This window comes from Triturus cristatus, chromosome 5_2 (assembly GCF_964204655.1).
Source record: "Triturus cristatus chromosome 5_2, aTriCri1.1, whole genome shotgun sequence".
Lineage (NCBI taxonomy): Eukaryota > Metazoa > Chordata > Amphibia > Caudata > Salamandridae > Triturus > Triturus cristatus.
In genome coordinates, this window is record NC_140588.1 from 16,396,972 (window position 1) to 16,422,409 (window position 25,438).

The following is a 25,438-nucleotide window of genomic DNA, read 5'->3' on the forward strand; positions in this document are numbered from 1 at the left end:
ATGTTTTCACCTTATTACTGTTTGAAGTAGTACATAAATACTTTACATATTACCTCTAAGTTAAGCCTAACTGCTTTGTGCCAAGCTATCAGAGGGTTAAGCACAGGTTAATTTGATGTTTGCTTATGTTTCACCCTGACAAGAATTGTTGTTGCAGCTTAAGTAAAGTTTCACCACCTAAACTAGTGACCCAATTTCCTGGTGTGTAATTGAATTTTTACTTTGCTCCACAAACGGAAAATATTTTTTCCCTCACTAGATCTGAGCGTGTTTCCTTTTCCTACCCATCCTGGAAACATATTTATTACCGCCTTTACAAATACATCCATTTACAGAATAAGAATGGGCTGATGAAAAGTTTGAGAATATCTCAAATCCTTTCAGTTTGTAGATTTTGCCAAACACTTTGGGTAAACTATGCCATGGAATGCCCACTCCACTCCTTGCGAGTGGGATTTACGCATTTACAGTATTACATAGTCGCGAAGTAATCTTTTACATGAATAGAAGTATTTAAAAGTGCAAAGTCATATTTTTGAATGATTTGCACTTGCAAATTGAGCCTTTTGCACTTGTCAGTTGGATTGTATATGTTAATTGTTTTGTGTATTGGTCCCAAGGTATGTTTTTATTTATTCAAAAAAAAATTCAATGGCATATCAAGATGAATGAAGGTTCTGGCTCTACCATGACATAGTAAATAAGCTGTACCTGGGTTGGTTATGAGCTACGCTATTATTAACGCAAAAGCAAATGTCACCTATAATGAATGAGTGCCATATAAATGTATCCACTTTTTAGGCCTTAGAGATTGAACGTTCCAACCCACTGAAAGGCAGGGATGGTAATGTGGACGAAATTAGACTGGTGCTGGTTTATCGAAGGAAAAAGTACAGGGTTCATCTAGATCACCAATACAATAAACAGGAGGCTCTGGTCATTTTGGTGCTAACCAAGACGTCGAAGTGATCATCTTTCATCAGTGTTACAATTTACTTTATAATATTCCTCGCGCCTTTAACTTTCGGTATTGTTTGCTATACTTGGACTCCATGCGCCAGCCTGCATAGGCTCGAAGCAGGATTGCCACGTTCCAAACTGGTCCTCTGATCACCAATACAATAAACAGGAGGCGCTGATCATTATACTGCTGACCAAGACCAAGACGTCGTAGCTATTATCTTTCAGCAGTGTTGCAATTCACTTCATAATATTTTTACTTTTGGTCTTGTTTGGCAAACTTGGACTTGATACTGACAACAGGATTGCCTATCTTCAAATTAAATTACCTTTCCAGGAGAAAGATAAGATCACTCGATCCCCATTGAGCAGACAACCAGACCAATGACATTTCTGTGCAATTTTATACAACCACTGATTCTCTGCTTTTCCCGTTTCCTTGATTTCAACACAGTGGTGCCTTCAAGCCCTGGAACTGCCAGATATTTTCATCATTCCATAAAGCAATAAATATGTGATTTAACATGCATCATAACTGCCTTATTTCGTCTATAATTGCCAAAAAAACATACTCCCGAATCTCTAGGCCAATCATCTTCCACAATCAGTGTCCCAAATAGTCTCAGTTGTCCACACAGGTTTGTTTCAGATTAGGGCACGGTTGAACACACAAAAAACATTTCAGATCGTTTTATTTTGGCATAAACCATACAAATGCATTAGTATTGTATTTTCTGACACACAGAAGGGTGTCAATAAGAAATTAAGGTGATTGGCTTACATTTTATCGAAAAGATTCTTTATCAGGCTGCTTACACAAGCATGATAATCTAATGGGCCCGTTAAAGGTTTTTAGCGTCCTTTGAACAATGAGAAAATGTTAGTGATAAGCCTCACTTAAATTCACAATCAATGTTTAGCCCTGAGAGAAAACATAGAACTAAATAATTAATCGTACCTTTTTTGCTGCAGCCCAATGGAAGTATATGTTATTTATCCTATAAATGGTGCGTTAGTCAACCCTAAAGTGAAATCTATAATGCATAATATCTACATAATTTTAAGAAACACCAAATATTTCCTTGTCTACAAACTGAATATGTTTAGCACATCATTATGTCTCCTGCTACTAGCAAAAAATTACAGAACTGTTAAAAAATAAGTAATGTAAAACTTTTGAGGAATATTTTGGAGTCAAAATGAGTAAACTCAACGAAAAATGTAATTACGTATGGCTATTAGAGTTTATTTACTAGAACACCACACATTTTAAAATAGTTCCTTCCTTCATAGGCAGATGTAATGTTGTACCAATGATCCGCAATCTCTTTACCTCCTCTACCTATGTCAACTATATGTTCTCAACTAATTCCTAAATCGTTTGTAATCTGCAGTTTTCGAGGTATAAGAAACTAAGGTGGACTATTAAATGGGTATAGCCAACCGATATCAAATATAGATAGTCTATAAATTGGTTTTGGGCATTCATAGGTCTTGAAATTGAATATGTCTCTTGGCCTTGATGCGGTTGCATCGCTCCAAGTCTAATTTTCTCCCTTACTGTATGAATTTGCTTCAGTGGAACAAAAAATCTGTGAGCAGAGGAAAGGTGCATCCCATTTTAGCAAGATATACGAAGAGCAGAACAACTTTTGTTTGAATGATGGTAATATCAAAGTATACTTTCAGCCATCTTACTACCTCTGCTAACAGTCTGTGAGGTGAATGGTTGGGAGTTGAAGTGAATTATCATCTAGGCTTACCCTTCAGATCAAGTGAGTTACCTGATGGATAGCTAAAACCATCCAAAATGTTTTATATGTCAAGCCCACTCCCAGCAAAGGCATGATATACAGTTGAGTCCTGGGGCCAGTTTGATCCAAAGTTTATACATTTCCAAATGTTCTCAAAGGCGAACAAAGGTTACAGGAGTTGTAATGTAGTGTAATGTAATGTGATGTAATATAAGGAGGATTTGTAGAGCACTGCTTGTCAACCATGAGGGTATCCAGGTGCTGAGTATGTGAGAGTAGGCATGCGGTGAGGCTGGGCCTAGGTACAGGCAGTCTTGATGGTCCCGCAAGAAGAAGAATTGAAAAGCCATGTCTTCAGCTTCTTGCAGGATTGAAGAAGTGAGGAGGAGGTCCTGATGTGTTAGGGGAGGTCGTTCCAGAATTTGGCAGCTTGATAGGAGGATGATCGAACTCCCGTTATGCTTCTGTGGATGCGGGGTAAGTGTGTGCCAGTGAGTGATGCTGCGCAAAGTTGTCTAGTGGATTGGTGGAAGTGAAGCTTGTGATTGAGGTATGTGGGTCCCATGTTGTGTGCTGACTTTAATGCGTTAGTGAGAAGTTTGAACTGACAGCACTTTTGGACGGGGAGCTAGTGGAGCTATCTGAGGAGGAGGTCGAGGACGAGTCTGGCAGAAGAGTATTGGATGGTTTGAAGTCTGTAAAGAAGTAGGGTTGGGATGCTAGTTCAGAGTGTGTTGCCTGGTCCAATCTGCTTATGATTAGGGCCTCCATGATGGTGGGTCTGGTGTCCAATGGGAGCGACTTGAAGATTTTACGTAGCATGTGGAGGGTGTGGAATCATGCAGAGATGATGGCATTGACCTGGGACTTTATAGTGAGGTTGATGTCCAGGATGAGGCCTAGGTTCTAAGCGGGATAGGTTGGTTTCAGTGGGGGTATGAGTTTGGTAGGCCATCAGGTGAAACTGCAAGGTGAGCTCTTATTCCCGAAGATCAGCACTTCAATCGGCCATGCTGATCATGCATTGTTTGAAGTTTGTCTTGGTGGTGACGGTGTCGTCTGAGAGGGAAAAGAATAGCTGGATGTCATTGGCACAGGAGATGATGTTGATTCCACGGGATCTGATGATGTTAGCCAAAGGAGTGATGTATATGTTGAAAAGTGTAAGGGCTGAGTGATGATCCCTACAGATGATGTCCTTGGGTTCTGATGTGAACGGCATGAGTCTGACTTGCGGTGTTCTCCTGGACAGGAAGCTGCTATCTGGTCCCTGGTTTTCCCCTGTGTGCTGTCCGATGATGAGTGTGTGGTGGAAGACAGTGTCGAAAGAGGCAGAGAGGCCGTGGAGGATGAGGGCGTCAGTCTGTCCACGGTCGAGGATGGGGCGCATGTCATCTGTGGCAGTTTTGGTGCTGTGGTTCTTTGGGAATCCTGATTGTGAGTCGTCCAGGAGTTTGTTCCAGGTTGTCAGAGAGTTATCAATTGATGGTTTTCCCAATGATTTTCGCTGGAAAGGGGAGAAGCGAGATAGGTCAGTAGTTGTTGAGAACTTCAGGGTCAGCTGAGGTTTTTTTGAGGAGGGTGGTTACTTCGGGCGGGTTTCATGCTATCTGGGAATGTGGCTCTTTTGAGGGACGTGTTGATGATGGGAGTGCAGCATTGATCATGGCTCTTTTCAGGTTGTAGAGATGGTGTGGCCAGGGGTCTGTGGGTGCCCCTGAGTGGACTGTCTTCCTTATTGCTGCAATGTCCTTGATGGAGAGATGGTTCCATGCTGTCAGTTGGTAGTCTTTGGTTAATGATATTAGGAGGCTGGGAATGTCGTTGGGCGTGGCTGGGGTTTGAAGTTGCCGTAAATCTTGGTGATTGTTTCGTGGAAGAAGACGGAGAGGTTGTTTCAGAGTTCTTGTGTAGGGGTGATGGTGTTGGTTGCAGCTGTTGGGTTGGTGAATTTTTTGACGATGGCTAAAGTTAGTTGCATTTGTTGGAGCTAGATTCGATTCTCAGGGTCAGGGCCTTTTTTTTGGTGTCTTTCATTTAATGGTGATCGTGTCTAAGTTCAGCCTTGTAAGTTCTCCTTGAGGTGGTTCCTCAGGTGGTTCTTCATTTCCTTTTGAGTTGTTTACAAACTCTCTTGGACTCTCTGAGGTCAGCATTGTACCAGCGAGCTTGTTTGTTGGATCTTTTGGGATTGGTGTTTTTCAGGGGTTCCAGGGTATTGGCACAGGTGGTGATCCAGTTGTTAAAGTTGTTTGTGCCATTGATGAGATCGTTGGTGGAGTCTGGGTAGTGTAGTTGGAGGTCTTTGAGCCATTCAATTTCAGTAACTTTCTTCCAGCAGCAGCTTAGGATGTTGCTAGGCTCTGTAGGGGTGGTTGGTGGACCTGTTAGGTGGAAGTGAATGATTAAGTGGTCCGTCCATGTAAGTGGAGTGATGTAGCTGACTTTAACCTTGTTGCTGGAAGAGAAAAGGGCTCTAGGGTGTTGTCAGCAATGTGGGTAGGGCCTTGTATGAACTGGGTGAGGCTAATGTTCTATAGACTTTCGAGCACGTACATCGATTTAGAGTTGTGGAGTTATCATGTTGGAAGTTGAGATCACCTTGGAAAATGAAGTCTTTGGTGCCTATGGTGAAGGGAGCAGTGAGGTTGGTAGGAGGTTGCTAAAGTGGGTGTGATGTCCTTGACACCAGTAGGTGAGGGTGCCTTTGATAGAGTTTTTCTGTCTGTCTGAAGCTTGAAGTACGTGTTCCATAAACGTGGCTTCTGGGTCAGCGTAAGAGGTACACCTAATGGCGTCTCTGTGGATGAAAGTGAGTCCTCCTCTTGTTTATGGGGTCAGTCCTGGTACAGGATTTTGTATCCAGTTGGGATGACTGCGGCAATGTCTGGTGCCATTGTGGAGTTGAAACAGGTTTTGGTGAGGAAGAGGAGGTCCAGTGCGTTGGAGTCGAAAAGGTCCCAAATCTAGATGCATTGCTTGCTGAGTGAGCATATGTTAAGGAGCATGCATGCTATTAAGTGTTTTTGTGTGTGGTTGGTGTGTGGCACTGTGTGAGTACTGGGTTTGAGTTCTGACTTTGTGAGGGGCGCAGTGTGTGTGGGGGTGTTGGGAGCCGGTGTGTGGAGGCATGTGAAATGGCAATGTAAGCAGGCAAAGGGGCCCATTGTGGACTGAGGCGTGGCTCAGCAGTAGCATTTGTAGTGGCATCCAGAGCTGAAAAGGTGTAGTTCATCTGTGATGTGGCTGCGGGACGCATTTGGATCAAGGTTTCTGGTGCTGAGTGCGTTCCAGTCGTGAATGGGCGCAGATGGGCTTGCCTTTGGTGTGCCTTCTACGTGCATATGCTGCAGAGTCGCTCTGCAGCATCCATTAAGTAGGGCCTTGGAGAGTGGGAGTAGTGCAGGGGAGCGATGGGTGGGTTCAGCAAGATAGGGAAAGTCCAGCAGGAATGTCCGGCAGGAGCAGCAATGTGGGAAAACGCAATCGGCACAAGAGACCAAAAAGCAAAATGCAGCAGTAAGAGAAGCAAAAGATGCAAAAAAGGGCAGTTGAGAGGAACAATGATGTAAAAAGGAGCAGTTAGTCAGAGACTGGGGTCAGATTGAACAGATGGCACAAACGCAGAAAGAGTTGTTACCGACTCGGGAGCAAAATGAGCAGCTACCAGGGAAAATGTTAAGAGACAGACACCAACACGAGTCATAAGGGAAAGGTGACGTCAAGGTCACACTGAAACAGAAGAGAAATGTATGGGCACCTACTCTGTGTCCAACTAGAGATTCTCTGGGCAGTATGTAAGTTTAGTAGACTAGATCTCATATCTCAAAAAGATGCTGTTCAAAAGTAGGGGTGGGAATAACTCATGTAGTTTGCTGTAGCATAATTATATGAAATTACAGTGAGATTGTGTGAAATTATGCGAAGAGCGTAACCCAGAATTTATTGGTATTTCAGAGGTATATTCCATGAGTTCCATGCATGAAGGTGGGACCCTAGGAGTAGCAGATTTGAAAGTACTTGGCTTCCCAGATATTTCAGGTCCATTTGGGCTAAATATGCTGGAGAGTTGTTGATAGGGGCTGGCATGAACTATGATGGCCTGAAAAAGGGGATTATGGTCAGGGTCACTGAAATTATGCAATTGTGCTGCTTCAGCAATTTTCACATAATTATAGATTAGCTGCATTTGCTACATATTTAATCATCTACTGCATAATCTGAAGATTTTAACAAACAAAATTTGTTTCTAGCTCAAATGGCTCAAAAGTTAATAACAAGGAGGCAACATGTTATTGCACAGTAAAAGGCCCTTTGCAAAGGTTGACTGGTCACATAATTTCTGTTGCTTATTACTGTATTTGGGTATTAAACTGGTACAAATGAGGTGCAATCAATGCCTGGACAGTCTTAACAAGTGTTTAAAAGACAAAATAATGAAGTAATAGTATCCCAAAATCTGCAGCGTTAAGCCATATAATTTGCTTTTCTTGCCACATAATTTACTCAACCCTGCCGCATATTTTGGCCCTCCCTTTCCTTATAATTCCAGTGACTCTGATTATGGGATAATGGAGTGTGTCTAAAAGTGTCTGAGAGAATCAGAAGAGAGACTGAAAGCCACTTAGTGTGTGCTGTAAGGTTGAAAGTCTTAGCAGAGGTGCCTTGAAAATATCCGAGGATGAGCAGGGAGGATCTTCAGGGCTGGATGAATGGCTCTTAAAGCTTTTAGAGGAGAGGTCCCTTGTGTATGTTCTACTTGCAGAGTGGTGCTGAGGATCTCTTAGAGCTGGCAGACAGCCTTTCACCAACAATTGATGCTTTTTGAGATATTGTTTAGTCTCTGTAAGAGCTGCCTTATGGAAAAGAGGGCAAGCTAAGAGTTTCTTAATGTTATATAACTATTTCTTATGTTTAGATAAGGATCTCTCATGGCAAGCTTGAGGTCTGCTGGGTCTTCTGAAAGCCAGCAGGTGAACCACAATTAGTGGGGGTTTGGCAGACTCAGAGCATGGGAAGAGTGGGTCAGTAGACTCCGCACATAAAAAGATCGGTCCATCTTATCATTTTATGTGTGGAGTTCTGAGCCCCAACTACGTAGTCTTCGCAGTCATAAAATTACTATTCGTAAAATTAAACTTGTAGTTTGTGAACACCAAAAAATAGTAGACTTACACAAAAGCGTATGTTTATATTTACGACTCAGGACCTTAGTGTAAGCAGGAGGTATCTGATGATTGATTCCTGGTCCCTGCAGACTGTCCGAGGACTAAATATGTGTGTCTCAGGATTGGTAGATGGTTTTCTGAGGACTAGCTTATTGTTGGCTGAGGTTTAGCATAGGACCACTCAGAGTTTCTGACAGTCAGTATGTGTGACTGTGGGTCTTTGAGGGCCAGATGAGAGAATCTAGGACCGGGAGAGGTAATGCAAGGAACGGAAATAGCTCATGAGAGTTGATAGGTGATCTGTTATGGCAAACCAACAGCACTCTTAACAGCTGGATGGCAATGATTGAGTAATGGCTGAAGGACCCATAAGGGCCAGAAGCCAAAATGTAATTGTCTACATGGCATTGACTAGGGCACTGAGAGGTTCACAGATGTGTCTTGGTGGATGAACAAGGCCTTCATGTGGAGGTTTGTGCTCCTGATGCTTGTATTGCAACTCTCCAGTTTTTTGATGGAGAGGTGATGGAATTATCCACTGAATATCTATCAATCAAATTGTCTTTTTTGAGCTTTAAAACCATAAAAGTACATTTAAAACCAATACAATCAATAAAATATATACTGTCAATTTGATAAATTCAGGGGCTTATTTATGAGCCCTTGCGTCCCTTTTGTGCCGCCGTTGCGTCACTATTTTTGATGCACCAGCATCGTAAAAAATGTGCCATGTTGCATCATATTTACAAAGTAACGCATCTAGGTAGATGCATCACTTTGTAAACCCCTGCACCACATTATACCTGCGCCAGGTATAATGTATGCAGGGTGGGCGTTCTGACGTAAGTAAGCCTCGTGGAAGTGACGCAGTGAAATCTGTGAGATTTCACTGTGTCACTTCTAAGACCCAAATGCGTCAATATCTTACGCCTGCCTCACAGCAGGCGTAAGACTGACTCAGGCACATTTGAAATGGGCCTTGCCCATGTGAAATGACCCATTGCTGGAGATGCGCCACTTTTGTGACATACTCCAGCAATGCGTCATTTTTGCGCCTACAGATACGTCAGAAATACTGACGTACCTGTAACTTCTTGGGACATGATGCGTTATACTGTAAATATGACTCATCATTGGTGTCTCAAGGAGGACGCAATGAAAAGTGATGCATCGCTGTTTTCTCGCAGCAATGCATCACTTTTCATAAATGAGGCCCTCCGTGTGCATTTAGTTGATCTGTTAACTACTTTATTTCAATACAGAAGGGAAGAGAGTTAGAAAGATATACAATCCTCTTAATAAAATCAATATGTATTATTTGGACTGTTAATTATTTCATCAGACTCCAACAACAAGATAGCACAATTGATAATCAATTCCTAACAAACTACAATATTAAAACGTATAAAAACAGAGTCTCAGCAACTGACACAGATCATATACCAGTCAAATTATTGCATGGCTCTCCAAAAGTGGGGGAGAGAATGTCTTGAGCAAATAAGATAAGGTCCCCATTGTAACAAAAAGCCATTTCCCAGGTCACAAATTGTTGGCGCGCAGAATACTAGAAGATAGGCAGATTACCTCTGTAGTTTCTTACCACCAAAAGGGGCCAAGAGCCTAAGGACAAGCGCCTAGTGGAAATAAAATGCGCTGCTCAGTATGCTCAACACTAGGACAATAGTGGTATTAATCTATCAGTCATCTAACGGGAAACAGATAGACATGTACTAGTTTTTGCCTCTCTCTCCACGTGGACAGCAGAAAGTGGGAAATTACAAATACTATATCCTGCTTAGTATCACTTTTCAAGAATCTGTTCACCACTCTATAATCCCTAATACCTAAAATACAGCACAACAGAAAAATCTATTTCCTTCTAATTCCTAAATACACTGGACAGGAAAAAAATACAGGGTCCACCGTTACAGCACCAGCCATCCTCCTTGGGTTTTCATAGCCATTTGGCCATAAAGGTGTGAAGCGGCAGTATCCCAAATCGGAATTTCAATTAAATTGACTTTGCTTTAACAGGTTCAATCTCATACAGAAAGTCTTCCAATATATATTCATATGTATGTTCTAGGAAGGATACAGTAAAAGTACCAAATCTGGGCTGCTTAGGAGAGTTCCATGTTTATACTGCCAATAACTCCTCTCAATGACTGCTTTGGATATCAAAACCAAAGGAAATGATGGACGGAGTGTTGAACATTGCGAGCACTCACCCCCAGTCAACTGATCTGGGTTTAATCCATCACCATTCTTTAGCTCACTCTGCCACACCAGTTCAGACATGGCCATATGCAAATCAGTCTCACCCTGTGCCTCATGGGAACAGTCCAGCCCGAACGGCCAAGCCATGTCTTCCCTGGACTGGAAAAAAGCTTCCTAGGACCGCTTTCTGGCATTTCAGCCGTCTTCAGCCAGGCTTGCTTGAATCCAGTGGCAAAGTGAGCAAGGGACTCACGTCTGAGCATACCCTGCCAACTTATGGCGAACAAAGGATATCACACAGGCCTTCTCTGGAATGTCTACAGACACCCACACCCGATCCGTGTAAGGCATGTTTTTTTGTACTTTATCCAGGGTATATTACTTGACCTAGAAAGGCCTAATATTTCTACAAGGCCCTGTCGATAAGGGTTCAGTTCTGGAATTGTCAGAATTCTTCTCCAGTATAGAATAAGCTTCAAACCTATGTTATCAGAGATCGATTTTAACCCTAAATCGAGTCTAATGGGAATCAATGGAGTGCTAATGGGGAGGTTAGCCAGTGAGTACATAAATAGTTTTTCATCCTCCACCAGGGAAGCAGTGTCCTTAAAACCCCAAAGCTTTGCACCATACAGAGCTTCCCCAAGTGCTGGGAGATTATAGATTTGTAATGCTGGAGAGATTGGCCGAAATTGAGATCCTCGCTCAATCTTCCCTATACCCTGGACTGTTGTTCCAAATTTAGCCTACGATGTATAATATGGACTTGCCAGTCAAAGTGCTCTGTTAAGGTTATCCCCAGGTAATTAAAGGTTTGGACACTCTCCAGAGGTACTCCATTAAGCAACGGATTAGCTCTGGTGGATTTGCAGGGATTTAAAAACATTAACTTTGTTTTCCCAATGTTAATCTCCAGGCCCCTCTGTTTGCAAAAGCACCTAGCATGATCCAGTATTTTTTGGAGCCCCATGGGTGATTTAGATATCAGAAGTGCATAATCTGCAAACAGGAGGGCCAGTACCATGATGTCTGCTAACCTGGGGACATCATTCTCATACTTCTCCAAATAACCAGCCAAACCATTGATATACATGATAAACATAGTGGGGGTGAAGCTACTCCCCTGGTAGACACCCCTGGTGACTGTTATTGATTCTGCCATCTCGCCCATTGGCCCAAACCTGACCTGCACATAATTGTTATGATGGCATCTAATGATTGCATCCAACAAATACATCGGGATCCCCATTTTGCCCAGCACCTTCCCAAAATGGTTCTTGGTACTAGGTCAAATGCAGTCCACACGTCTACAGATACCACATATAGGCGTCCACCCACCAGTGTTACAGTTTTCCAGTGTAATGACTGAAGGAGCAAGTCCTCTGACCTCCTGGTCAAGGAACTCTGCTCTTCCCTCTCGTAGCACCGTCATTGCGCTGCTGCCCCCTGCACCTCCCTGGTCTCAGGTAGGTGTTCGAGGCCCTCCTCCACCGGCAGGCTCCTGCCTGCGCCTCATCCCTGGTGGTCTAGTGGGAGAGCCTTGCTCTTCTTCTAGTATGCTCTATCTGTTTTTTCTGTTTGTCTGCTTCCCGTTATTGTGCCTGTTTCTCTATCTGTCTTTTTCCATTGCCTTTTAGTCTCATTCTTATTACTGTTTTTCAAGTCTATCCTTACTATTTTATGCCCTTTGTGTCCTTCCTTGCCGTTTTCCTGTTTTTACTGTATTATGCGCCTTGTGTTTTAACACTGCTGCTGTCCCCACAGCCCCTCCCCCTTGCTGGTTCCCGCTCCTGCCTCCCAGCTGCGCTCCCTCCCTCGTCCTCTACTTAATGGCAGCTGCTGCGCGGCCGTGCAGTGGACGCGCGCAGTGGGGGTGCCAAAGGCAAGCCCATCTGCGCCTGTCCATGACCTGACTGGGACCAGCGCCAAGGACCCTGGATTCCCCACCGCTATGACTCAGCCGCCCACCACGCTCTCAACCCCGGAAGAAACAAAAACTGCCAGCTGTCAATGCCGGACACCACCCACGGCCAGTTTCCCTGCCGAAACGGTCGCCGAACCTTCTCCAACCCCTGTACCCCCAAGGCCACCACCCACACTCCAGACGCCAGTGCACACGAACCGCTGAGGTGCATCCTACTCAACGTTCTCTCCCTGCTCAGTTATGCAGTAGAGATCTGGGACCTCCTTGACACCCTTTCTCCAGACGTCGCCTTCTTCACGGAAACCTGGACCAACTCCACCTCCCCCCCCTACATCGCCACCACCATCCCGAGGGATACAAGATACAGAGGAAGGACCGCCCCAACCACCCAGGAGGAGGATTCGCCATCGTGTACAAGATCTCCCTCCTACTCACCATTTTCAGCACGAACGACACCTCATCCCCCATGGAACACCTCCATTTCCTGATCCAGACCAGCCCCAGAATGATCCTACGCAGCACCCTCGCCTACAGACCTCCCGGACCACAAACCTTGTTCACCACAACCATCACAGACATCAACGCACCCCACACCATCACCTCTTTGGACTACATACTGCTCAGAGACCTGAACATCCACCTCAACAACCTCAGCGACTGCAACTCCACCGGCTTCCTGGACAACCTCGCCAACATCGGACTGAAACAGCTAGTCACCACCCCTACTCACAAGGCAGGACACACGCTCGACCCCATCTTCGCAGTAGGGAACAACATCCACTTCAGCCACACCACACAGCCCCTCTGGACGGACCACCACTGCATACACTTCTCCTACAAAAAAACCACAGCTCAGAAACCTACACCACGCCCTCCACGAAGGAATTAGAGCAAGGTCACTGGGGACCACCTCAACTCCACCCTCAAATATGATCCTCCTCCCACCACGACCAACGTCAACTCTGCAGCCAACGAACTCCACAGATGGATAACCAACTGCACAGACAAGCTTGTCACTCTCCGTAATTCTGACAGACATTGCCCCATGAAAGCCACCTGGTTCAAAACCGAGCTCTGAGAATCCAGACACACCTGCAGACGTCTCAAGAAAGTATGGAGAAATACTAAAATTCTGGAAGCTCGGACCACCTACAAGGATGCCATGACAGAATACCACCAACGCATTAGATCCACCAAAAAGATCTTCATCTAGTACAAAATCCTCGCCAACTGCAGCAACTCAAAGGAACTTTTCAGCATCATTCAGGAATTCACCAAACCCCAAGCAAAGCCTTGGACGTCATTCCTTCGCAGGACCTCTGCAACAAACTCGGATCCTACTTCCATCTCAAGATCAAGAACCTCTACGACAACTTCAACGAACAAACACCTGATGCAGAAACCACGACCACCCCGGCAAAGCCAGCCAGCCAGCCTACCATCGCCGCCTGGACCCCGGTCACCACCTAAGATACCGCCACGACCATGAAGAGCTTCCACTCAGGAGCCCCCACGGACCCCTGCCCACCACACAACTTCCACAGATCCGCCACCACCATAGCACCCGAGCTATGGCGCACCATCAACGCCACCTTCGAATCTGCACACTATCCGACGACTGGAAATGTGCAGAAGTCAAGCCCCTCCTCAAGAAGCCATCCGTAGACCCTACAGACCTCAAAAACTAAGTCCCATCTCTCTCCTCCCTGTTACGGCTTAAGTGACAGAGAAGATCATCAACAGCCAGCTCACAAACTTAATCGAAGGCAACTCCATTCTCGACTCTTTCCAGTCCGGATTCTGCAGCAACCACAGCATCAATACTGCCCTCCTCACTGCCACAGACTACCTCTGCTCTCTCTATGACCAGGCCCACAGGTCGGCCCTCCTTTTACTTGACCTCTCTGCAGCCTTCGACTCCATCTCCCAACGCACTCTCACCGCCGGACTCCACAACGCCAGCATTCAGGGAACTGCCCTCGACTGGATCCGCTCTTTCCTCACCGGCCGAACCCTTTCCTCTCCGAACCTAAAGAGATCAACCGCAGAGTGCCCCAAGGATCTTAGCTCAGACCTACGCTCGTCAACATCTAAATGGCCCTCTTGCCACCATCATCAGACAGCATGGTCTCAACATAATATCCTACGCCAATGACCCCCAGCTCATCCTCTCCCTCACGAGGCAACCCAACATCACCAGACTCAGCTTCAAGGAAGGAATAAAAGACGTTGCATCCTGGATGAGCAGCAGCTGTCTGAAGCTCAACTCAGAGAAGACTGAAGCCCTCTTCCCCTCCCCCTCAGCCTTGGTCAACACCTGGTGGCCTTCCACCCTCGGCAGCCCCCTACTCCCTTGGACCATGCCCGAAACCTTGGCATCATACTCGGCTCCTCCCTCACCATGACCCGACAGATCAACGCCGTCTCCTCCTCGTGTGACAACACCCTCTGCATCCTTCGCAAGACCGTCAATTGGATCCCCCCTGAATCCAGAAAGACCGTCCCCAAAACCCAGCACATACACAGAGACAGAAAAGGTGGAAGAGCCTACTCCTACATAGCAGCAAATACCTGGAACAAACTCCCGCTGAACATCAGACGTTCCCCCCACTCTGCACACCTTCAGGACGAGCCTCAAGACCTGGCTCTTCTGCTGAATCGGAGCTGCACGACCCCCCCACAGTGCCTTAAGACCCTCACGGGTGAGTAGCGCACTTCACTAATCCCAGATTGATTGATTGAAGGTGAAACATCTGGTCCATAGTGCTTGTACAATTACTGAAGCCGGCTTATAGGGGTCCAAGAGTCTCAGTGGAGGTTAACCATTCATGCAGCCTGTTCAATATGACCCTACTGAATACGTTGTGAGCACTGTCAATAAGGCTAATCTGCCTATAATTAAATGGAAGAGCCATAAAACCCTTTTTAAAAATTGGAATGATCACTGCCCCAGCCCACGTCGGAGACTAGGGTGCACCTCTCAAAACGGCACTGAAAAAAATAGAAAACGGGGACACCAGATGCCAATTTGAGCATGAAATAAATCCCCAGGTATCCTATCCAGTCCTGAAGCTGTATTGGCAGTAATCTGTTCTTAGGCTTTACGAATTTCAATAGAAGAAATATAAATGGTATCCAGACTTAGCGTACGCTGCTCAGCTGGACCTCTCTGCTGCAGATATCTTACCAAGTGATCCTGCACTAACACTAGAGTTCAACTCCAGTGTCCCTACTGTGTCACTCTGTTGGAATTCCGTCTTAGACGGGCCAGAGTACAGAACTGAGAAATGCTCAAATCAATCAGCTGATGAAATATTATTTTCAATAAGACGTTGTCTATCTACACTTCCAGAAGTAAGAATGTTCCAAAAGGAGCGATGATCCTTTGTCCTCACGGCGCTCAGCATGCATTCCCACCTATCATTCTCCCATTCCCTTTTGCCCATAGTATTAAATAGCCAAGGAGAGTGCCTTCCTAGCAGCTCTACAGGATTTATTGTACAATGTGGGCTGACATTATCTCTCTACTGAGCACTTAGTCTCAACAAAAAAATGGTTCCATAGAATGGAAATCATTTGTTTATGGATATCACTGACTCTGACCAGGGAATCCTGTTGTACCGTAGAGCTAGATATACTATTTCCCAGTGGCCTGAGAGTGAGAGCAACAGCATCATGATTGCTGTCTTGGCATGGGGTTGCAACCATGTCAAACAAATTGGGCCACTGCCTAATATCTAACAGAATATAATCAATAAGGTTAAAATATGCATACGAATGAAAGTGTGTTTGCCCTCTTTATGGGAGACCGTTCCACCGTTAAAGCTTTTAAGCCATTGTTAGTGGTAAATACATCCACTGGAACAGCCACTGCAATCAATTTCTTAATAGAGGGAATTGTAAGGCCTGGAATTGGCCAAATATGATCTTCCACACTCATGAGGGTCTCAACATCAGCATCCAATGGTTCAAACTTTCAATTGAACTCCCCTGCAACAATTGTAGGTATGCCAACAGTGAGAGCTGCTAAGTACGTGTTTAAGAGATCTATAGCAGGTGACTCAGAATTAGTGCCCACTGATCACCAACATATATTATAAATGTGATAAATTTCATTTGATGAAAATCACAGACTGACACAAATTAGATCAAAAGAACCAAACTCGATCGCCTTGGTCAGACAGAACAAGGTGGATTTCGCTCATATTGTTAGCCCTCCTGATGGCCGTCCCTTCCCTGGTATAACAGCAACCTTGCTATAGTTGACAAATGTAGTACAGAAATTGAGGGGACAGAGACCAAGTCTCGTGAAATAGACAGATATGAAACTTATCTATAAACTGACACCAGTTTGGACATATTAATTCAGTGGCTAGTCCAGCAAAATTCCATGATATGACCTTGGTAGAGAAAGTTATATTGTCACTGGCATGTACCCGACGAGGAACTGTAGAAGTATCCAAACAAATGTCATCAATACAGTTAGATAATAAGGTGATATTGCATAAGTCCCCTACCAGCTCAAACCCTTGTCTAATGGCTACGCAATTCACAGGCATTTTTATATGTGCCATGTCATAGGGATCGAGATGGCCCAGCTGATTACCCAAGGAAGAGGGACCAATGACGCCGACCACCAACCCCATGAGTTTAAGCAGCCCAGGCCAACTGTCACATGTTAATCAACTTCCTCAACACATGCTAGATGTTGATAGCAATTATAAAGGGGTAGCTCAAATGCAGATCACATAGTTGGAAAACTTATGGTCATAGGGCATAAATGAATGGGTATCATACTGACATTGACTTGGGTTTATAAAAATAAACAAGGGTCGAGTTGGGGACCTTCAAACTGGACTATGTTACCAAGATAAGATTTTAGCAAGAAGTGCACAAAATGAAACAAATGAACATTAATAATAACACAGTCCCCTTTGCAGTCTTTCACTGAGCGTCCAATCCAGGCTACTTGACTTACCATGATCATTTCTTTGGTGAGAATGTTTACATCCTTCATGTGAGCCCCAAGCCATTGGACACCTTTATTTTCTAGGGATTCCTGAGATTCGTGCATTGTGGGTTTTGGAACGTTATAAATCAGCAGTGCAGAGGTTGTGGCTTCGGGAGGGAGGTCCATGCGAGGTAAAGAAGCATTGGTTGTCAACTGAGACAGGCCCTGAGAGTTGCCAGTTGGTGTATCCTGCCTCATACTAGCTGTGGGCGCTAACGACCTTGTTCTGGTCAGCCGATGAGCATTTGCCCTTGATGCTGGGTCTAAATCATGATTGATGCTCAAGGACACAGGATTGGGATTTTGCTGCAATATCTCCGCAGAGTATTGTATCGCCTTTTGTTCAAAACGTTATTTGTAACATAACCAGTGGTGAGATTGGAGGAGGAAGGGATGTTGATTTAAGCTGCCTTGAGAATCCCTATTAACGACATCACCAGAGGTTTTAATTTGAGAATTTCAGTCGTAAGGCTTTGTGGCTCAGATATTACAGCCTCACTGATGGTAGAATTATCAGGCGCTGAATTTACAAAAGGTGGATCAGTAGGAATAGCAATTCCACTAAGCTGTTGAATTTCCTCACAATCAGGTACACTGACCCCATCAGGGGTTCTTTCTGTAGTGCAATTAGATTCAGGGGAAAAAATTCTATTTCCCCTGTTTCCCAGATTTTGACCGTCAGCAATGTCAACAATAGTGTCTAATGCCGGATTGATTATTCCCCTAGTTTTTTTAGCTCTGTCCGCTGTTTCTTTTGACTTCCTCTCTCACCAGCAATTTCTTAGACATAGTAGTAGACACCCTTGAACATGATTTCTCTTTGGAGCAATGTGAGACTTTATTAAAAAATATCATTTTGTGACTGATTATGTGGATTAGAAGAGGTGGAGGAACAGGGGGAAGAGCTGTTGGTGTATCAGATGAAAGAAAGTCAAATTCTTTAATGAGTGCTTCGATATCTCTAAAGGAGCAGTTAGATAAGCGCTTTGATCACTTAGGGGCAGTTTTACAAGGAAATGTCAGAGCGCGGAGCTGCACCAAATTAGGCAGTGCCGCCCTCTTATGTTTCCAAAACACAAGGATGCGCTGTATTTACAACAATATGACACACCCCTGAGTCTTTCCTAGTGCTGGTGTTAAAATTAGCTGCCCACCGCCAATGCAGTGTAACCGTAAGGGAAAGACCCAATATACCCTTGAGGGCTTGGGCAAGTTTAAATGAAAAGGTAATGTGCCAACAAGGGATTTTGTTTGAAGAAATTATATCTTTTTTTAGTTTTAGAAAATTAATTTGAAAATGAGTTCAAGACTGATACTCAACAACACATTATTTAACTGAATTGATCAAATATGTAAAACACACACGGGGTATCTATTTCGTGAAAAAATCACAGATCTTTTTATATATACAATCAATAAAAAGGAGTACAAATAAACAATTGAATGTGCAGTGTAACATGAAGAGAGAAAAAAATGGATGTTATCCACATTTCATGAAACAAAATATCCAATCCAAAAGAAAACACAGAGATCTATCTCATATTAGGAGAGCAATCAACTGTACATAGATGTTATGGATATAGATAATGTAGTCGACGTTTCGGTCTGTGATGGCGTCAATCCGTCAGACCATCTTCAGGACAGTGGAGATTTCTAAAAAGGACTCTTATGACTCATTGAATTCAGTCTGAGTAGAGGCAATTTCATCCCCTCATCGAATGGATTATGCTGGTTCCGATCTTAGTTGGATGAAGATATTCCTTCCTGATATCTATGGAGGGATAATAGAACACTGCAGGGCAGCACTATGAGTGTGGTACTCTTGTACGTCAAAAGGAGGAGACTATCCTTCCTGGTTTAAGGTTCTTTATTGGGAACTCTGTGATGACAATGTCTATCCGAGAAGAAACGAATTCTACAACCGTCCGCCAATGCAGGCACCCTTGTAACAGAGTGCACGGGTGCTTGCATTTCAGGGAATGATTGTTTGTGTAGGAAGGTGTCCCTTCCTGCATGTAAACAATCAGTAATGATGATTTGTTGCTTCTATGTGTGCTGAATTCTGCAGCACACATAAGTAGAAAATTGTCATTATTTAATGATTATGTGCAAGAAGGGACACCTTCCTGCACATAAACAATCATTAATGGCGCTTTTCTCTTTCTATGTATTTCTCCTCATTGTGCCATTCTAACGTGTGCTATTGCATGGCATTAATTTTTGGCGCTGCCTCAGATTTACAGATCCTTGTAAATCTGGGGCAGCATCAAAATGCAATGGATGTTGCGGTGGAACGCTCACAGCAATACCCATTGCGCACCACTTTCTTGCAAAGTAATGCGTGTAAAGGGGCCGTGTTTACAAGGTGGCATTAAGCCACTCAAAGTGGCTTAGCGCCACATTGTAAATATGGAGAAGGGCTTTACCCTTGTAAATATACCCCTAAATCTCTTCGTAATATCTCCTGATGGCAGCAGGTCATTCCCCTTGCGTCTCCCCATTTGCCATGTAAAGAATTAGAAGAAACTAAAACAGTGGATCTGTTGGGAATAACGTGACCTTAGTTTGGAATGTACTTAATACATATAATCAATGTTTCAATAATCATTCAATAGAAATACAAACACACACATATAACAATTTAAGAGATGCAAGAAACGAATTCCTTTTTACTGTATATGAATCAGACAAATATTTTTTAGAAAATTATTTACAGGACTGACCAACAACAAAACACAAAAGACATAAGACAATTAGTGACTGATCGTGCTTGGTGACGTGGTATTTGAACACAGATTCAGATGTATAACATACATTTATTTACAATGACGAACGCAGTTTAAACAAAATAGTCCAAAATCAGAGGCATAAACCACAACACAATATATTATTCAATATTCTAATGGTGGAATTGCGTGGACAAATTGAACAGGCAATGTCGACGTTTCGACCCTACGAAGAAATGTAGCTTTGGAAGCATCTAAAACGGGTCTTCATCAGGACAAAGAAGGGGGGGATGGCAGCCTGGTAACTAGGAAATATACGATTTAAATTCCTAGGGTCACATATAAGGAGATGTCAATCGACACCTCTCTCAATCGTCTGTTCTTGAAGGTTATTTACTCCAGTCAACAAAATGGTGCCGTCGTAACGATCACCCCAAATTAATGCACTCCAGAAAAACAACGTTTTTCTGGAGTGCATTAATTAAACATTGATTATATGTTTTAAGTACATTCCAAACTAAGGTCACGCTATTCCCAACAGAACCACTGTTTTAGTTTCATTTACATACCCAGGTTCTGAGGGTTACTGGGTTACCCCATTATCTTTAATGGGTATGTAAAGAATTAGCACAATGCAATTGATAACTCCAGACTATTGATAAAATCTAACACCAACCTTATTAGTTGCCAGATGTGAAGACAGAGGGGCTCTGTCAGAGAACCAGGAAGGGGGATGCAGCCCAGCCTCCTCCAGTCTGTGACGGGCCCACTTTTGGCCCGGTCTTCGCACAGGCATGTGCCTGGGTAATTTCCGCAAGGTGAGAAATTCGAGATGCTTATGAAAGCTGGTTTTTGGCATGTAGGCAGCCGTTCCTCCACACAAGGAAAGTTAGAGGAGGAAGTCACACCCCAGCCAGCTGGAAATGCTGCCAAACAAAATGTAAGGGTCCGACACTGTGGGAAATGCAAGGCACCATTAAGCCCTGATTTCCAGGCTGTGGGCCGCCCATCCTCCACACCACTGCAAGGAAAGCTGAGGGACCAAGTCCCTCCCCAGTCAGCAGGAAATGCTGGCAAACAATGTGTAAAGTTCCTGCGCCATGGAAAATGCAAGGCACTTGTGAGCATCAGTTTTTGGCGTGCGGGCAGCAAAATGGTGCTCAACACCCTGAAGGAAGCCATGTGCATGGCACCCATGTTCAAGGCTCCTGGCTTCTCCCAGGAGTTTGTGGTGCACTGCAGACTGATGCCTCAGAGCATGGCGTGGGGGCCTTGCTGTTGCAGTTAAGTGAGGAGGGCCTGGACCAACCTGCAGCCTTCCTTAGTAGGAGACTATTTTCCAGGTAACAGAGGTGGAGCGCCATTGAAAGGGAAGCCTTTGCTGTGGTCTGGGCCCTGAAGAAGCTTGGACCTCACCTGTTTCCACACCCTGCAGATGCTGAGGAATATCTTCAAACCGCTCCCCAGCATCATGAGAAACACCATGGTAGTGTTGGTTGTTTACCAAACTGTAGAGCTTTTCGTGTGGCCCGTTCTTACTGCGAGCTTTACTGACTGCTGTCTCTCAACCCCAGCTTTGCATCGTGAACTTAAAGCACTTTCGTGCGACGCACAACACCTGTGCATGAGTCCCGTTCCAATTGCCACTCCCACAAACCAAATTCTGTTGTAGGGCTAGTCCTGTACATGAGGTCGAAATTACACATTTTCGGTACAGCTAAAATCTCGACGGCGAGTGTTCTATTGCAACATTAAAACACAATTGTTTTTGTTTTCCATGAGCATTAGGCTAATATTTAAGCATTCAAAGCCTACTATTCTCACCAACCCACTGATTTTACATTTGTGTTTATGGGAAGAAGCAATGCATGCATTAAATAAATAGCTTTTTGTTTTTAATGCACACCCACTTATTATTCTCTGAATAGCGTATGAATCTTTGGCAGCTTCCCTCTTTCGGTTGACAGAACACAGTCTCTCTGGCTCCTTATACATTTGAAAGCCTCCCTTCCTCAAGGACAGGTGTCCTTCACCACTGAACCACCAAACAATAGCTGAAGCTCCCTTCTGACAGGTGTTTAATGAAGCGAAGAGGCACAGTTTCGTGATGGCCTTGTGTGTCATTGGCCCAGAAATATCTGAATACCCGAAGTCTCAAAAAATGCCGTGTTTAGATCGCAAAAGATGGTTTTTGCACAGCTCTAAATTGACTATTCAATAAAAACTGCTTAACGTTTATTGAATGTGACATTATTAAACTGTATTAAGAAAGTAACGCTCTAGCAGTTAAAATGATAATGTTATTAGGTTTTTGTATGTCACCTAAGACATTTAGAGAAAACATACATACATGAACTCAAAAATGAGTATTATACTAGAAAGCTATCTATGAAATGTGCGTAATTCGAATAATTAGAGGCAATTGTCTTTGGAGTTAATTTCTAGTTCTTTGTAAATGTACAGTAGCCAATGAAATGATAAATGACTGACTGATTGATTAATTTATGGCAGCGGGAGGTCTCAGACATCAGAGGGGCTGAGGACAGAGGAATGTCACCCACCCAACATTCTGGGACATGGCAAGGTCAAAATTCCCTCACCCAGGGCCAAGACACCAGAACCTATTCCCCGACCCAGGTATTCAGGCTATCAATTGACCAGTGTTTATTAATTGTCTTTTATCATTGTAGTTAGAAAATGGATTGTATTCCTGTTCATTCTTTGTTGCATTACTGTACATGGAAGGAATAACAAAGCTTTAACGTGGATGAAATAAATCTTAAGAAGCGCTGTTCCCAGTCTTTAAATGTTCCCTGTAAATCACAGTCGCTAATTAGTATTAACCTATACAATAATGCACATTTATTGTTTGTTCCTTCATATTATTCAATATATTCTTTTCCAAGTACAATACAGCACCAAATTCATAATTAACTGTACATGGATATTACTATGTACACATAATGAATATCAACCTAGTAAAATATTTTGAAATACCAGCTTGTTATAATATTGTCTAATATTTTCTTGAAAATAGTTTATTTGAAGAATATTTTTTCTTGTCCGGAGAAATAGCTCAGGTCAACATGCTGTCTCCTTACCACATGCTAGTAAAGATATATATTGCAGTGACAGAGGAGAAAGATCCATATCGGAAAATATGTGCATTATTACTACAAAAATTTCGAACAAGGGGTAGACTTCAATTTAGGTGACCTAGACACCTTATTATATGAATTTGTGTGAACGTTCACCCATCAACAGCTCACAATGAAATCGGTCTGGGTATTTTTATTGGAAACTGTTCCTAGGCCTGCGTATGCTAGGTTGGCTAAATGAAAAGGTCAGTCTTCTGCTTCATGTGGATTTCAAGAAGAGAGGATGAGGGTATGATGTAGAGGAGGAGGCCATTCCATCTTTTAGGAGCGATGTAAGAGAAAGCCTCTCCTCCTGATCTGGTTATATGTATGCTTGTGATGTGTGGCAGTAAAAGTCCTGCCAAGCAGAGGTGTCTGACTGGTTGGTGGAAGTAGATGCGACTCAGGTAGGTGAGGCTTAAATTGTGCAGTGCCTTGAATGTATGGTTGTGAGGAGTTTTAAATTAGTACGTTTGTATATCTGGAGACAGTGAATCTCCCTGATCTGTGGTGTGATGTGAGGTCTGTGTGGGAGGTTAAGAATGAGTCTGGCTGTCGAGTTCTGGATGGTTTGGAGTCTTCTAGTGAGTTACTTGGTGATCTCGGCCAAGAGAATGTTCCCGTAGTCCACTTTGCTGGTGACTAGGGCGTGAGTGATGGTTTTTCTAATGAAGCTTGGGAGATGTTTGAAGATATTCCTCAGCATCTTCAGGGTGTGGGAGCAGATGTGGTGATGGTTTTGACTTGTGTGGTCATGTCCAGTTTGATTTTGATGATTATTTTGAAATTCCTGTCGTGGGACCTGGGTGTAGGTCCAAGTTTATCCAGCCACCAATTGGAGTCCATTAAAAAATGGAGGCAGAACATTTCTGCAAGAAAATACTGAACAAAAACCACACACCTCTCTCATGTTCCTATCCTACTATCGTGTAACATCTCCCTGTCCTCCCACCCTGTTAGCCAAATCAATTGCCTTAACCTTTTGCTACAATCCCTTCTGTATCACTGTTGTCTCTGCTTGTAACAATAGTTCCACTCTACACCACTCAAGTGCCTCGCAATCTAGTTTACACTTCAAAAGCCCCCATCATACATACAATGCACATTTTCATATTTCAAGCTTATTGATATTGATAATACTGTGACAGCCAATAAGCTGAATGAGATGAAAGTGAGTTACTAGGTGCATACAGGTTAGGAGTGAATGAGATATTGTTTTGGTCAACACAGAGTGATAAGTGGGGCTAGTACCATTATTATACACTTGTATTAGGATGGATGACAAATACCTCAGTTGTGTTTCCTAATATTTGACACTCTTAGCTGATTGAAACCATCACTGGAGACAACGCAAAACAAAAAATCCACAAAGCAGAACTGAAGTCAGTGAATAACTCACTGTACCTTTTTGAGTATCTTTGGATGGGTCTCCTGTCTGAACCTCACAAACTGTGCACCAGACATTGTTATTATATGAGGTGTGTCATGTTTCTGTGAAGTGTAACCAAATAATTATGTCAAAGGAAAAGAACGTACATCGTTTAGCACAGTTTTAGAATTCACTGTATATGCTGAAAACTGTTCTCCACATATTATTCCCAGGAGAATTAATAATATACATTTTTTAGGTTTTAATCATTTTATTAAAGTCACAGCCAAACAAACAGGGATGCGTCTCATGCAAATATCATATATTAGACACAGTTTCAGAGCTCCCTGTGTATGTAAAAAAAGAAAATCTTCCACTTGAGTTAATATAATATAAACCATACTCTGCAAAACAGCTCATATGTCTGACAAAGAGGGCTGAATTGCTTGGGGAGAGGAGAGGAGAGGTTTGGAACACATATATTAAGAGCAGTGTAAATTATCCCCTTCCCTCAAAGAAACTTCTCCACCTCATACATCCATCGCAAAGGATGGCCACCAGCCCAGTAGGGCTTAGGCTCATTTTGTGTACAAAAACCCTACGTCATGTGTGCTGGTTTTTCTTGTAGATTTTTATTTAGGAGGTTATTAACAAAGACCCTGACTGAGCTGCTGAGTCTACATGTGATAACACAAACTGCTTGCCACCAATATTCACTCTTAGCTTGTGGTAAGGCACACTCAGGCCAAAATACCTCTATATGCAAGTCTGTTTGATCTCCATAAGGGTGTGTTTCATATAAAGCGTCCCTGTGTTGAGGTCTGGGAAAAAGAGGAGACAGGCTTCACCAAGTATCACTTTCCCTCTCCTGCTGCAACTTGCAGAACTTTACTCTGCCATTTTTCATTAAGAAGAGTGACCAACAGAGTGCTGTTAGCTTCCACATTGTTTCTCATTTTTCCTTGGAGCAGTTTGATGGCATTGACCTCCTCTTAAGGGATTCTCTCATTGTCCAGTCCAAGCAGGTATCCCAGAGCTGTTTCGTAACTCCTAGAACTCTTATCAGGAGTCCCCTGTGCAGGTTATCCAGATGTTCAGTTTTATAATTCTGCAGCACAAGTTTATCAAACATAGTATTTTTGAAGACTTGTGGATCTCCACAGAAGCAGTTG

The 25,438-nt window shown here is 43.5% G+C and overlaps 1 protein-coding gene across 12 annotated transcripts in view; it reads left to right on the forward strand.

Moving 5' to 3' along the window:
• The window catches only part of CTNND2 (catenin delta 2), a 3,222,299-nt gene that overhangs the window by 2,828,479 nt on the left and 368,382 nt on the right, over nucleotides 1-25,438 (forward strand). For 9 of the 12 annotated variants that reach the window (XM_085606754.1, XM_085606755.1, XM_085606758.1 and 6 more), the window contains one exon: nucleotides 22,272-22,397. The exons of the other annotated variants lie outside the window; for them this stretch is intronic. In XM_085606754.1, coding sequence (XP_085462880.1) covers nucleotides 22,272-22,397 — 126 coding nt within the window. The remainder of the gene's footprint in view (nucleotides 1-22,271; nucleotides 22,398-25,438) is intronic. 12 annotated transcript variants of the gene reach the window in all.